Genomic DNA, 13,875 nt, shown 5'->3' with positions numbered 1-13,875 from the left:
AGGAGCTGTGGATGTTGATGCAGAAGAATATCCCTTTCAATTGGTTCCAGATGAAGTACATCCCTTGGATGTTGGGAGCTGACATCTCTATTTGCATGGTCTATTTCAGTGCCATACTCTACTGTTTCTCTTTTTGGCTTTCATATGTCGCTAGAATCCAACTTCTACAAACTTATTCTGTGCACGATCCATAGAATTATATATTCCTGAGATTCCCTGTTTGTCCTAACTCCTCCTTAATGATTTTGTTCAGTTTGGCTGTTTCCTAGAAGGATTCTTTCATATATCCTGTGATGGGCCATTCTTACTGTGATCACTTTAAACCAAAGCCACGTGTAACAGTGTGGTTTGCTTCTTTAAAGGTCAGTGGGTTTGGGGCCAGCCAGCCCTCTTCTGAGGCAAAGGCCCTTTAAAAACAGGTGTTTGGGTCTGGTAGAGGGGATTATCAGAGCCAGCTGGGAAAGGGACTTGTGACTGTCTGATGAGTACTCGATTTCTATAAAGGCTGAAAAAGCTCTATTGAGAACTATGGAAGCAGGTTGGCTCCTGTGCTGGGGCATGCCTAAGCAGACTGGTTATAGGCTGGAAAAGAGCTGCCAGGAGCAGGAAGGGTCTGGTAGGGAAGCCCCCCCGGGTCAGGGAAAAGGTAGCTGTTGTATTTATGTTGAACTGTTTTTTTGGCGGGGGGGGGGTCAGCTAAATACTGTCAGTACAACCAATAAAAGGTGAAAAAAGCTGAAAAAAGAACATGAACAGACTCTGGGCATGGCCTTAATCCTTTCTGGGATGGGGAGACAGGATAACAGACTACATGCTAAAACTCTTTAACAAGATATCTAGAACACAAATGTTATTACTCATGTCTGGACTGTATAAATATTCACAAAGCATTCACTAAATTCTCTAAAGTCCTGTGAGAGCATGCACTGGACTCACTGCAAAAGTAGAATAAACTCCTTTGGGGCAATCACTTCACTTACCAAAGTCTTGGTAAGTAATCTGAAGGGTATATTCCCTGCACATTACAGGCAGTAACAGTGTCTTCCTACAGAAAGGCATTTAGAAGTTTGTCAAAGAAAGTCAATGGGCAGTCAGCACTGGCTCTCAGCTGCCATTCAGTGTTCACTGACTGATATGTAAAACTTCTGGCAAAAATTATGCCAGTCAGGATGGTTCTCCTAACTCTACATAGTGCTGAAGTGAATTATCTGGATTTAGGTTGTTGGGTATCTTGAATTTGGCTTTGGTCCATTCTGAATGACTTGAAGCCAGATTTGCATTCCGTAGTTGTTGGAAGCACAGCTGGTACCTCCAACAGTTCTGTGGCACCTCCCTGCTGTTTTGAGCAGCTTCCCGTGACTTTGAGGATGTGTTACTCTCACCATTTATACAGAGATTTGGTGTCTTATGACATCAGCCGCCCTGAAGGAATTTCTTGGTGTTTCCAAAGGATTCTCAGCTCATGACCTTGGAAAAGTTTTTGATTCCTTGAGAGAGATTATGCTGCCTCAAGGAGTTGTCTGATTATCAACTGATAGCCTGAGCAGGCATCAGCTCCATGAGAGATGCTCCCTTAATCCTGAGTAACTTCTAACCTCAAGGGGTGTCTCACGTGAGCCACCAGGATTTCTAGAGTGCATCTTATTGGGGATAGTTACATTTAGGGATGACAAAACATTCTGGAATACTTAAGTCTCAAGAGATGCTGAAACCTCTCTGACACTTTAGTGTACCATATTTAGAGTGCTAGATAGCTTGTTCTCCTCACTGTGTCAAGCCCTGAAGGTGTGCCATGGTGGTTGGTTCAGCATTACTGGTGCTCTCTAAATTTCCAAGGAAATGTAATGCCGAAATCTCTCTCTGCACTCTGACCTAAAAACAAGTCATTCGAATAGGCACGTCACAGTTTGAGTAATTTAAGATCAAGTAGCAGTTGATCACGTTTCCTTTACCGTGTAAATATAACTAGAATTTTATGCTCTTATAGGAAACAAGGTATGCAATGGATGTTAATTACAATTTACTGAGGAAAAGTGCTGTTTCCTCCTTGCACCACATGCACCATTGATTGTATACATTATGGCTTTCATAATATGGGTTGTTGAGCTAACCAATTGACCTGTAGGCAGAATAGTGTGCACTGCTGGTATGCCTCTCAGGAAGCTGCTGTGCTTCACTGTTTGAAATATGTAGATAAAATAGAGTTAGTAATTAAAATATAAGTACCTATATCTTCATTTTATACATTACAACAGATTCTGTAAGAACTGTTACTGTCTTTCAAGAAGAGGTCCAACATGCTCAGATTCTCTTTTTGATACTAGGAATGACAGCATACCTACAGATTTGGGAGTGGTCAGAGGAGGTCTCAATGAACAGTTGTCGCTCTTTCCCAGCCAATCAGATTGCTCTGGAGTAGAATTAAGGAACAGCAATTTTGTGAGCATTCTAACCTCAGATCACATAACTCTGACTTTAATAAGGGTGAATTTTTTTTTGCTGGCTAGCAAGCTCTACCAGTGAAACACTGGAGCCACGGGACCTCAAGAATGTAGCACTCTTACAGCTTATGGTTTCAGACAATTGTAGGCAAATAACTTTGTCTTCAGCATGAGGAAGTCTTGTACAAAAGCCTCAGAAGTCCATAAAGCAGACAACATGCCAGCTATGCAAACCCTGGGTAATATCAATCTCAGTATGCAAAAGGAAACAATGTTTGTGTTGTTGGACTTTTCTCTTATGTCAACAATTTTTTTGGGAGGGGAGGGGGGAGAGTGGGGAAGCCTGCATGTATTTATGTATGAAGTACTGGTAAGCCAAGACAGTATTGTGTTATGATACAGCCTCATGATGTTCAACAATGTAATTGAAAGTGAATCTATCTAAAATGACTGCTTAAAAATAGTGAGTTTTCATCTTACATAACACAAATTGACTATCTTGCAATGGGTGGGAAGGCTGCCTGTTCACAGAGGCCTAATAAGTGAATATTGGATCAAATCAATCTGTCCTTCAAATTATCTGTCCAGTCACTTAAACCCACTCCATTTAGCTGCTCTCAATGGCCTCTATTCTCTAAGCCTCCAATATGGCATCTGGCTTCCACTAAACCATATAAAGAGAAACTGGTTTCTATGAATGTAGAAGTGATTCCCTCTACATGCTCTGAGATGCAGATTTTTTTCCTTCTAGCTCTATTTTCTCCTCACTACTAGTATGGTCTGTTTCTGCTACTTTTCACTGAGACTGGTCATATTTTCTGACAGTTATGTTCTTTCATTATCTGCTGCTTAAGATGGCATCATACTTTATGCTGTTTCATATTGAATTTGATTGGGTCTTGGAGAGCCCCCACCAGCCCCCCCGTGCTTTCCTATATAATTCCTTTATATCCTTACAGTAGCTGTAGATTATTTTCTCTCCCCTTAATCACCTGGCCGACCACATTATACATATGTTGTTCACTCACTCAAATTAATTACTTTTGTTTCTTATTTTAATTGTTTTTCTTTGAATACTCTCCAATATATCAATATATTTCTGGTGACAGTGTATGGACTTGCACTCAGTACAGTAGCTGTGGTTTCACTGATGGTGTGTTTAGTATATCCTTGGTTCCTGCTAAGGCTGATGATTATTCAGCAAGTTAGAGCACACACACTCATTTTTTAACATAAGTCATCTTTCAGAAGCCCATTTAGTGTACTAAATTAAGTGGAATAGGTGAAGTGTCTGCCAGCAAACCACTGAATTAGAAAGTTTAGCACAGAGACGTAATTGACACAGGATAGGAAATGCAATAGTTATATAGAGATGGATCTTGTGAAAACACCTTTAGCATGATTAGGTGCATTAATAATTTGTTACAGTGAAGATAAGAAAATACAACTTGCTAAGGTAAACAGAATTTGCTAAGGGGAGGCTTAATAATGAAGTATGGAGCCTTTTACCATTCAGTAGTCAAAATCTGCCTAAGTGAACAGTGATCAACTGTTTTTCAGGCTAAGGAAGCTTGTTAACTGAGTTGCACATCATCTGGTTGTCTAATAAAATGCTTTTCCACTTTTTAAAGCTAAGTTGCATTGTATGTATGCCACACTTGTCTGACTTATTGTATGTATGTTTTCAGTTAGTCACTGGCCCTCCTCCATTTCTGAAAGAGTTTTTTGGTACTGAGGTCAGAGGTGAAAGTAGGAAAGGATAGCAGGCCACTACGGTCTGTCATCTAAAACTAGACTGACACCTGGATGAAAAGAAGATTCTTGTATGTTTCTTCCTTCTTTCTAGAGGCAGCTGCTGCCTTACTTACTGTACTTACTGAGTGCAGCCAGGTTTTTTTTTTTTTTTTTTAGTAGCATATCTCACCATCAAACTGGAATTAATTTAGGCCTGTACTCTCGAAGAGGTCAAACTAGATGATCACAATGGTGCCTTATAAATATAATTGATGAAGATGGGAACTGGCCTCCTCCAGTGAGTTTCTCGAAGTACCATGTAATAGCAACTACATCCTGCTACACATGACACCTTCTCTACTGAAGTAATTAGCTGAGGAATTTAGCAGAGTAGTAGCTGAGTAGACAAATGCATTCCCTGCCCTCCCATTTAGCATAACAGGACAAGGAAAGTGAGATGGGAGAACTAAATTAAGGCCTGTCCAGCAGGCAGCAAGTCATTCAGCTTTTTCTTGTCCAGACCAGACTTTTGGTTGCTCCCGTTTTCAGCCAATAGGATTTTTCCTGGTCTGAAGCAATTACTATTTGATGGTTATACAAGGATCTATATAAAACTTGTGGCCTCATAAAGAGCCTCTATAATAGCTAAAGACTGACTGGACATGAAAACTAAACTTATCTCACAGGCTATCCTTTCAGAATATGGTTAAGATACACTCAGGGAAGCATGCAATGCTACTGCTAAATCTTTTCTGGGGCTACAGCATTCTTCAGTGGTGTGAATCTAGCATCCTTCATTAGCACTGAGACACCTGTATATATGGGAAACCAAAAGCAAATATGACATTGGTGAGTAGGAGAATCCCAGGAAGAGAGCTTCCTTCACAACATTATTCTTAACTCAGGAGTGACCCTTTTGCTGCAGGACAGTACTACAGGACCAGTCCGAACTTTTCATAACTATTGAAACAGGGCGGAACTGGTTTCGCTCTTCCTGGAGCTCATCAGCTGTAGGTAACTGGTTTAATATAACAGACCAAGATCTGCCCTGATTCACCTCAATGCAGTTGCATGGAGCATAAGTCATGGTAGAATGTGGGAAGCATATATTCCCCACCCTCCCGGAGGTGGCATGGTATTTAGCAGAGATAGTTTTCACCAGTAAAATCATGTTTTTTACTAGCTTAGTTTTAGTTATATATTCAAATTGTGGTTACATAAGGCAGTAGATTCAGATTAATTTATTATTGTACAAACAGTAAATAATATGGCAGTGGGTGTAATACTAATGTATATAACTATAATACTGAGCAACGGAATGTCTGTATACATTTTGGTTTGATATTTTCTCAAGGAAGTTACACATGTGATGACTAATATTTCAGTTTTCAATATTATATAAACAAAAGTCAAAACATCTGATTATATAAAAATGACAATAATACAGAGTTGTAGGCTTGAAACTTTAAACAATCAGAAGCATGCACAGTTGCAGACTACCAGTCCAGGTCCATTTGGCCACACAGCGTCCTGCAGCAGAAGACCAACTCTGATGTAGTAGATACACCAATCCTATTCTTCAGTTTTGAATGGATGTATTCAAAGGTTGAAAAGATTCATTCTATGCTTGCTGAACTTGCTGCACAGTGATGCAATACTTTTTTTACTAGTTTCCCGGTTTAAACCACGTTTAAGCCAGATTTACCAGTGTCCTGTCCTAAACTAGTTTATCCCCAGAAAATTGCCAATCCTGCACTCCCTGACCTCATTAGAAGGTTTTAAATAACTTATTTTAAAAGCCTGTTGCAGTCTATAAATGGTCAAATATTGTATAGTTTTAGCAAAAAGCTTCATTTATAACTTATTGAATATATTATGATGGTATTCAGAAGATGTTCCATCCAAGAAACAAACATTTCAGTGCATCCATATGCACTGCAAGGTGGAAGACAAAAGGAATCTAGGACTCCTAGTGGTGTACATATCTCCAGATGGAAACACGGTCAACTTTTTTACAGGTACATATGGAGCTGCTGCTTCCCACCATGGTACTGGAATCCACAGATTCCTTGTCTACAGTGACCAACCTTCACAGACCACTTCAGTGATACAGTAGCACTTGATCTCATGGCCTACAGGGAAACGCTTGGATTTTCCCAAGCATCCTCTGGACCTATAAATTCAACTGACCATATGCTGGATCTTATCTTCAGTGTAGGACTGGGTATTGGAGACATCAACATACCACTCTTTTGGTCTGATCATCACCTCATCTAGGCAGAGATCAGAGCCATCCTGCCTTCCCACTAGGGCACTGAGCAACCAAAAGTATTCCATCCCTGAAAATTCCTGACGTTCCTAGGTTTTCAACTCACCCTAGGAATACAAGCCACCCAAATCCAAGGCGCTGATGAGTTAGTACACCAAAACAATCACTCATGGTCCGCTACCATCAATACCATGGCTACAAGCCATCCATTCCCCCCCTCCCCAAACCTTGAAGATCATCAAGAACTATGGCAGGTGAAGTGCAGAGACTAAAAGTTAGAATGCAAGTGGTACAAAAAATCATTCTGAATCCCTGTCAGCAGCACAAAACACTCACAGGACTATGCCATTGCAGTAAAGGAGACATAACAAACCATCCACTTATCTGCAATTAATGCAACAGAACCACAACCAGCAGAGCTATTTTGTAGTTACCCGTCTAATCAACCCATACGGCATAGCCCACACATCAGACCCAGCACTGACTGTTGTGAAGAGCTGTCAGCGTATTCCATTGCTAAGATCAATCAAATGTGTATGGAACTAACTGGGACAATTCCACTCTGAAAATAGGGTATTATTTGCCCCACCACCCTGGAATTTGACTCCATCACTGATGCCAAAGCTCAAGAAGCCCTAAGAAATATTAGAACCACAATCCGTTAAATGGATCGATAATATCTCTCCTAATGGAAATAGTCAAGCCTCCTTCAGAGAAATATCTACCAAGCTCCTTGAAAAAATGCAATAGTTCACCCAATCCTCAAGAAGCCAACACTCACCCTGCAGATCTCTCAAACCAGCATCATGTCCCCAAATTCCTGTTCCTGAGCAAAAATAATTGAAAAAGTAGTAACTACCAAGTGTCTACATCCTGGATGCCTCACAATCATGTTCAGGCCAGGACACAGCTTAAACCACTCTTGTGGCACTTAAAAGATGATTTCTTCATGGCCATGGACATAGTCTCCAGCTCCTGTCTGACTCCTTGTTAAACCTGGGTGACCAGGTAACATCACAATTTCCAGAAATGCCTTCTTTCACCTCCAGGTTGCTAGGAAACATCATCCATTCATTCCCAATGAGAACCTAGCCACAGTAATCCAACTATGTCATCTTCCCATTGGATTATTGTAACTCACTGCAGCTGATGCTGAATGTGAAGGCTGTGCACAGGCTCCTTTTGGTACAGAATATGTTTGACCAGCTTCTTCATGCATTAAGACACTGTGAGCAGACCAGGCCTGTGCTGAAGTCCTTCCACTGGCTCCCAATCAGCTTCTGATGCCAGTTTTTAATGACCTTGATCCTAGTTTTCAAAGTAATCAACAGCTCAAACTGCAGCTACATCAAAGACCAAATGTTGATCTATAAACCATTGCAACAGCTGCACTCTTCTGGGACAACGTAGATCATAAAAAGCAGGATGAAGCTTGTGAGAGCTAGGGACAAAGCATTCTCTGACAGGACATGGCTATGGAACAATCTTGCAGAGAAGATCAGGCAAATCTAGAGTCTAACCATCTCCTGCGGGAGCAGGCCTTGACTTCAGTGTGACTGAGTATTGCCCTCTTCAATGACAGGTAGCTGAATGGCCAGCCCAGAGGCCATCAGGTTGGCTGAGTGGTCTACAGTACTGTGTTCATGTCACCATCCCCTTTGGAGGCATGGGTTTGAATCCCACCCAACATGGTAGGAAGGCTCTCTCAAAGAGAAAGCTTTTGCACCATAAAAATCCCTTTTATTTCCAAACTACCAACTCTTTCCCTTACCTCCACCAAAAAAAAACCTACCCCAAGCAGAGTATAAACCGTATAAAGGGTGAAGAACCAGAAAATCCATTAAATCCATTAGAGACTTTGCTATTGATTTTACATGGAAGGTGCTCAGATCCTACAGCAATGGGAGACAGAAGACCCCTAAAGTTAAGTAGGTAGATAGTTCTTTGTATTTTACCTCATATGTTTGAGAATTAAGCCATTTTGTACTTAAGTTGTCTAGGTCCTTTTTGTAAATAAGGGAGACAGAAGTGTCTAATGGGTAGAACAGGAGAACTAAAATCAGGACGTCTTGGGTTTATTCCTAATTCTACCACTGGGTGAATTTAAATTACTTAATCCCCTCCTCCCCCAGGGGAAGGGAGGGGAGGGGAGAGGAGGGGCTTCTGTGTCTTCATTTGTAAATGGGTATAATACTTTATATACTGGCATATTACAAGGTTTAACTAACATTTATAAAATCAGATCATCTAAAAAGAGCTATACTAGAAACAATTATTAACCTTTTTACAGAAGCACAGAGTTGTGCTGAAATTTAAAGAATAGAGAAACGGATTTTTAAAGAATTGAAGTTAAAAACAAGATTAACTGAAAAGCTAAACATCCTCCTTACTGATTCCACTAATATTAACTTCTTAACATATAGTCTTAGAAAATGTAATACTCAGAGGGCAAAGTGTAACCTACACTTCCACAGTGTTTAGTTAACTAACTTGTGGAATTCACTAGTAGTCTGTAGAGAGCTGGCTGATCACATGATACTGGCTCTCCTCATTTCCCTCTGGTATATCACATACAAACCAGCTAAAAATACAATACTTTCCTAATATTTACTTCTCCATGTAATTGCTATACACAATGATGTAATTACTACTAAAAGAATGCAAATGCAAGGGAAAAAGCTATGAGAACCTCTTGCCTATCACAAACAGGATTTTTTTTAAAAATAGAGTTTTCTTCTGAACTATTCAGCATTGCTCATTCTTGACTGTAAGTTACTGAGTTGGATGAAATTCACTGTTACTTTGGAAAAGTTTTCCATCTAAAAAACATACATTTAGTGAACCTTCTTCTGGAAATTGCACACCCAAAAACCTTTTCTGTTGCATCACTTGTTTTTGTTTGGCCTATAGCATATTCAACTTTAAGGCCTGATGCAGACAAAGCAGAATTTCCACAACTCATTAAAGTAATGGGAAAAGATGTTACCAAGGGAATTAAATTTTCAGTTGTCCCTAGTTCTCATTTCTATTTCTGCCCTTATGGAAGTTTTTCCAAGTCTTATAAATACTAATCCCTTTTACATGGTAGGTATTAAGAGGGTTTTAAAAAGTGCTTACCGTTGCAGCAAGTTGTGCAGTGGATGTTTGTAGTTGCCTATTCACAGGGATTGGGGTGGAGTCAGCAGCTCTTGAAGACTGAGGTACAATAGGCTGCATACTGGTTATAGTTTGAGAAGATCCTGATCTTTGGGTTTCACTTGATTCACTTAATCTGCTATTTCTCTCTCCAGCAATCAGATCTCTGATTTTGTGTAGTTGTTCAATTGAGGCTTCCTTAGGAAAAACAAGATGAGTTTCTCCCTGAAATGTAGAAACACAGAAAAGTTAATTTTTCTGTATTTAGTGCATGCAAATAAAACAATACAGTTTAATCCTTTCTCTACTGGCCTTGCTGCAGAGAAAAGAGGCACCCTTATCCTTAGAGACCCAGGAAAACTGGAACAAGATGTTTCTAAAAGAACTTGCCTATCTTCAACTTGGATTAAGAGGAAAGAAGGAGGAAAAGGGCCTCACATTTTTATTTTTCTTATTACTCCAGAAGTAAGGGGAAGTGTCTAATTTCTCCTCTAAACAAGGTCTTGTGCTGCAGCTATGCAGTGGGAAGGCTGGTAAGGAAACCGCCATGCCTCAAAGGAAACCTAGAAGCAAGGAAGAAGGACTATAGACCTGCACAAAGAATTGTTTAAAGTGATACTACGTTGTGCATGACTAGTCACACTTTCTCATCCTTGTTGGCTATTTTGTCCATTGATGCAGAAGGCTGCAATGCAAGGGTTGACAACACAGCTCTCTGCAAGGTGCAGGTGAAACAAATCAAGAAAATTGCTTGCTGAACCCATTGAAGGTCAAAGTGAACACAGCCCAGTGTCCGGGCTGTGCAGCAGTGCCAAACTAGCTTGCTAACTCCATTACAGATTGAAACAGAAAGTGGCTGTTCCACTGAAGTCTATGGCCATAACTGGTGAGCAGGTTGGACAACCCCAGTTTGAATACAGAGTATGCCTTCTCCTTCAACCAGGTGCCTATCGAGGCTAAGGAGTCTGATTAACCTCAGTAATGGACTTTTTGTCTGGTGTCTACCCTCTGACCTGTCCAACTGGACTCCTGCTGGATCATGGAACACACAAGCCTTCTCACCATGTCAAGGTGCCACCTCCAGGGAAGGCCCTATAGCTTTGCAATTGTAAAGTTACCCGTGAACTCAGAATGACACCAGAAGACGGAAAAATCACCTATTACAATGTAACTGCTGAAGTTACAACAGGATGAAACAAACCTGGGAGACAAACATCTAGATTACTCACCTCTTCAAATCCCATTTCAAACAAACATTCAACTGCTCCTCTGACCGGTAACAATCGAGTAGAAAACGCTGGATTTCCAATCCGAATAGACCTATATTTTTCTTCATTTGGGTGTCTGATACAAATAAAAAAAATTAAAACTATATTTGAACAAATAAGTAAATATCAGCTAAAAAACTTAGAAACATATAGTGTGGGTACTGACACCTTTCACTGGATTCAAGGTGCTAACATTTTTAGAAGCTAAGAAACTTATACTTGCTTTCATATATAGAGTGTAGGCAGCACATGAAAGATAGTTTCTAAATCTACACTATTAATTCATCCTACAAAAAACCTGACAATGGTTAGACCACTGCTGTGCTGACATCACTACTCATAGTGCTAATATCTCATTGTTTCCTTGTCCTCCCCCATTTCTGTGTCCATCTGTCTTACACTTACTTTTGTAAGCTCTTTGGGATGGGTGCTATCTTTGTGTGTGTTTGTGCAGCACCTAGCACAATGTGCTCCTGGTCAATGACTAGGGCTCCTAGGTGCTTTGATAATATAAATATAATAATAACTTAAAGAGTTAAGCATAAGTCATATGCTTAAGTTTAGAACCCCCTCAAAGTTCATGCATGTGCCTGAAGTCAATAGCGTTATTCAGATTTGGACCAATTTAACTTTACATAAACATTTTGTATAACATGTCTTCTTGTGAACAGGTGTCTACATCACAAAATACTATCAGAATGGATTCTTGATGCTAGTCTTAGCAAGTGGAGAGAGGATGAAATGGGCATAGAGACCAAGATAATTCTAAATCACTTCAACGGGACTACTCAAACATCTAAAAACAAGCATGTGCTTAAGTGTTTGTAGTATCAGGGCCAATTTGTATTTGAATGTTTAAGCATCTGAAAGTTTTTATTGTGCTTATTTAAAAAAAAAAAAAAAAAAAAAAAAAAAAAAGTTCCGTGGTCCATTTTACACATATTTGGAAAATTCTGAAAATAATTTTTGACTTTTTCATTTAGCTGCTATATGTACTAAGTATGTACTAACAGTGCCTCAATTACCTAAATTGGCCACCTCTGGTTTTTTGGTTGATAGAGGTGTAAATTGCACAGAGATGCCATTAAGCCCACAGGAAGTTGCTGTACAGTACAAGCATTTTTAAAGTTGTGTTAGTAACCTAATAGGAGATATTAAGATCATGGACAGGGTTATCTCCCAGGTTGTTGTGTTTTTTTTGTTTTTTTGGTTTTTTTGGGGGGGGGGGGAGGAGGGGAAGGGGCCTTAGTTTTTCATAAACAAAAATGCAATATCTCATAAAGTAACCCAAAGTGGTTACAGCTCTTGCTGAAGATAATAAATATAGGTCAAGCCTGAGTTTTGATGAATCAGGTTATAAAATCCATTTTTCAGAAACACAAATCAAAGGGGTCTGATTTGCAAAGGAGCTGAGCATCTGCAGATCCCATGGACTTCAGTGAGATTTTAGTGCTCAACCTTCTAAAAATCAGGCCATTTTAAGAGCCTAAATACGGATTTGATCCTGAATGTAAATGTTGACATCTAGAAAACTTTGGCCATATGTTTAAGTGGTGCACTCCACTTCAATGTGACCCCAATTTTAAATTTTTGTAAAACATCCTATGACATCTGAGATTACACACGCACACAGAATTTAAAGGGTGGAGGGAATCAAAACAATTTTTAAAGAACATTCATAGCATCTGAAAGTCAGATACTGCAGCTGAGGTAACCTGAAAATAAAACCAATTTACTTGCTTTTCCATTAAGCAAATAGAGAGAAATGCACAAAGGAAAGACCTGGACCTTTTAAAATCATCACTAAAAAGAAACGAACCAAGAGGAACAAACCTGGGATGAATCGCCATTTACCATACGCACACCCCCATAGCAATATATTGTGCAATACAGGAACACCACAATGCTAAAACACTGTGGTGATGGGCATGATATAAGCACCCGAACCCCTCACAGATTGCACAGGTGCCTGGGTGACAGGTGTGAAATGCACAAGGCCTGTGCCCTCATGGCAGGAAAAGCAATGGACTCATTAGAGTCAATCTTGTGCCCTCGCCCTGTCCACCCTGACGCCAGGGGAAAGCCGGAGCCAGGGCTGCCAGGTGGGCCAATTCAGGGGTTGCCAGGGCAATGGGCGAGGAGGCAGGTCACGAAGCCAGGTCTAGGCGCATGAGATGTGGCCCAGCAGGACATGGCATCAAGGGGGCTGCCCCATGGGGACATGGCAGCCAAGCTACTTGGGGCGATGCAGCCTGGGGGCAATTTCCACCTCTGGGAGCTCTCTGAGGCCGGGGGTGGGTGCAACTGACTCAGCACAGGCTGGGCTAAGCCGCCCCCTCCCCTGCTGAGTCAACAGCTCTTCCAGGTACAAAAGGTCAGGCCGTGCCCGCCCGCCCGCGACGCCGCCACCAGGCCGCAGTCTGTGAGTCAAAAGCTTTATACCCTGCAAAGGGACGGTGCCCCCCCCCTCGGCGCGGGCCCGCGCGCCCTGCTCAGCTCACCTGATGATGTTGTCCGCGTAGGTGAGCAGTAGCCGCGAGGCCTCTAGGAAGGTGTCTCGGGCGTTCTGGCAGAGCTCGCTCACGGCTCGAGAGAGGGGTGGCGCGGAGGGACCCCCCACGGCCGCCATCCGACCTACTCTCCTGGGGGGCCGAGGGCGATGTCCTCCCCAGTGAGAATGATGAGCTGGCGCTGTCGTCTAGCGCCCACCCGCCCCCGGAATCTCCGAGACGAGCACGCGCGCTGAGTCACCCGGAGGCCGAACGTGGAGCGGGCGGGCAAGTTTCCCTTTCAGTTTCAACAACAGCTTCATGGGCAATTCCTCAGCGCGAGCAGCCAGCAGAGCGAGCCCTTCCGCGCCTGTGTCCTTCACAGGCGGGGGGGGGGGAGGGGACCAACCGCGCTGCTGCAGAAGGGACACAACGCGGAGCGCGATTGGTGAATCGACAGCGATTCGCGGCTGCTTCTTCGGTCCTCCGAGGAGGTCGCGGGGGGGAAGGTGTCAGCATTGGCCTTTCTGCGCATGCGC

General features: G+C 41.8%; 1 protein-coding gene and 1 long non-coding RNA gene across 3 annotated transcripts in view; one reads left to right on the top strand and one right to left on the bottom strand.

Annotated features, from left to right (window-relative positions):
* Positions 1-11,722, top strand: part of LOC137162269 (uncharacterized) — a 48,007-nt gene extending 36,285 nt beyond the window's left edge. For both annotated transcript variants that reach the window (XR_010922342.1, XR_010922343.1), the window contains one exon: positions 11,519-11,722. This is a non-coding gene — a long non-coding RNA (uncharacterized lncRNA). The remainder of the gene's footprint in view (positions 1-11,518) is intronic.
* The window catches only part of NGLY1 (N-glycanase 1), a 30,305-nt gene extending 16,430 nt beyond the window's left edge, over positions 1-13,875 (bottom strand). The window contains exons 1-3 of the mRNA XM_067561892.1: positions 13,349-13,875; positions 10,809-10,923; positions 9,562-9,804 (exon numbers count right to left, since the gene is read on the bottom strand). Of these exons, the coding sequence (XP_067417993.1) occupies positions 9,562-9,804; positions 10,809-10,923; positions 13,349-13,476 (486 nt within the window). The 5' untranslated portion in view covers positions 13,477-13,875. The remainder of the gene's footprint in view (positions 1-9,561; positions 9,805-10,808; positions 10,924-13,348) is intronic.

Source organism: Emydura macquarii, unplaced genomic scaffold (genome assembly GCF_026122565.2).
Source record: "Emydura macquarii macquarii isolate MOO-44397 ecotype Brisbane River unplaced genomic scaffold, CSIRO-AGI_Emac_v2 contig_2422, whole genome shotgun sequence".
NCBI lineage: Eukaryota > Metazoa > Chordata > Testudines > Chelidae > Emydura > Emydura macquarii.
This window is presented reverse-complemented; position numbering and strand designations above follow the sequence as displayed.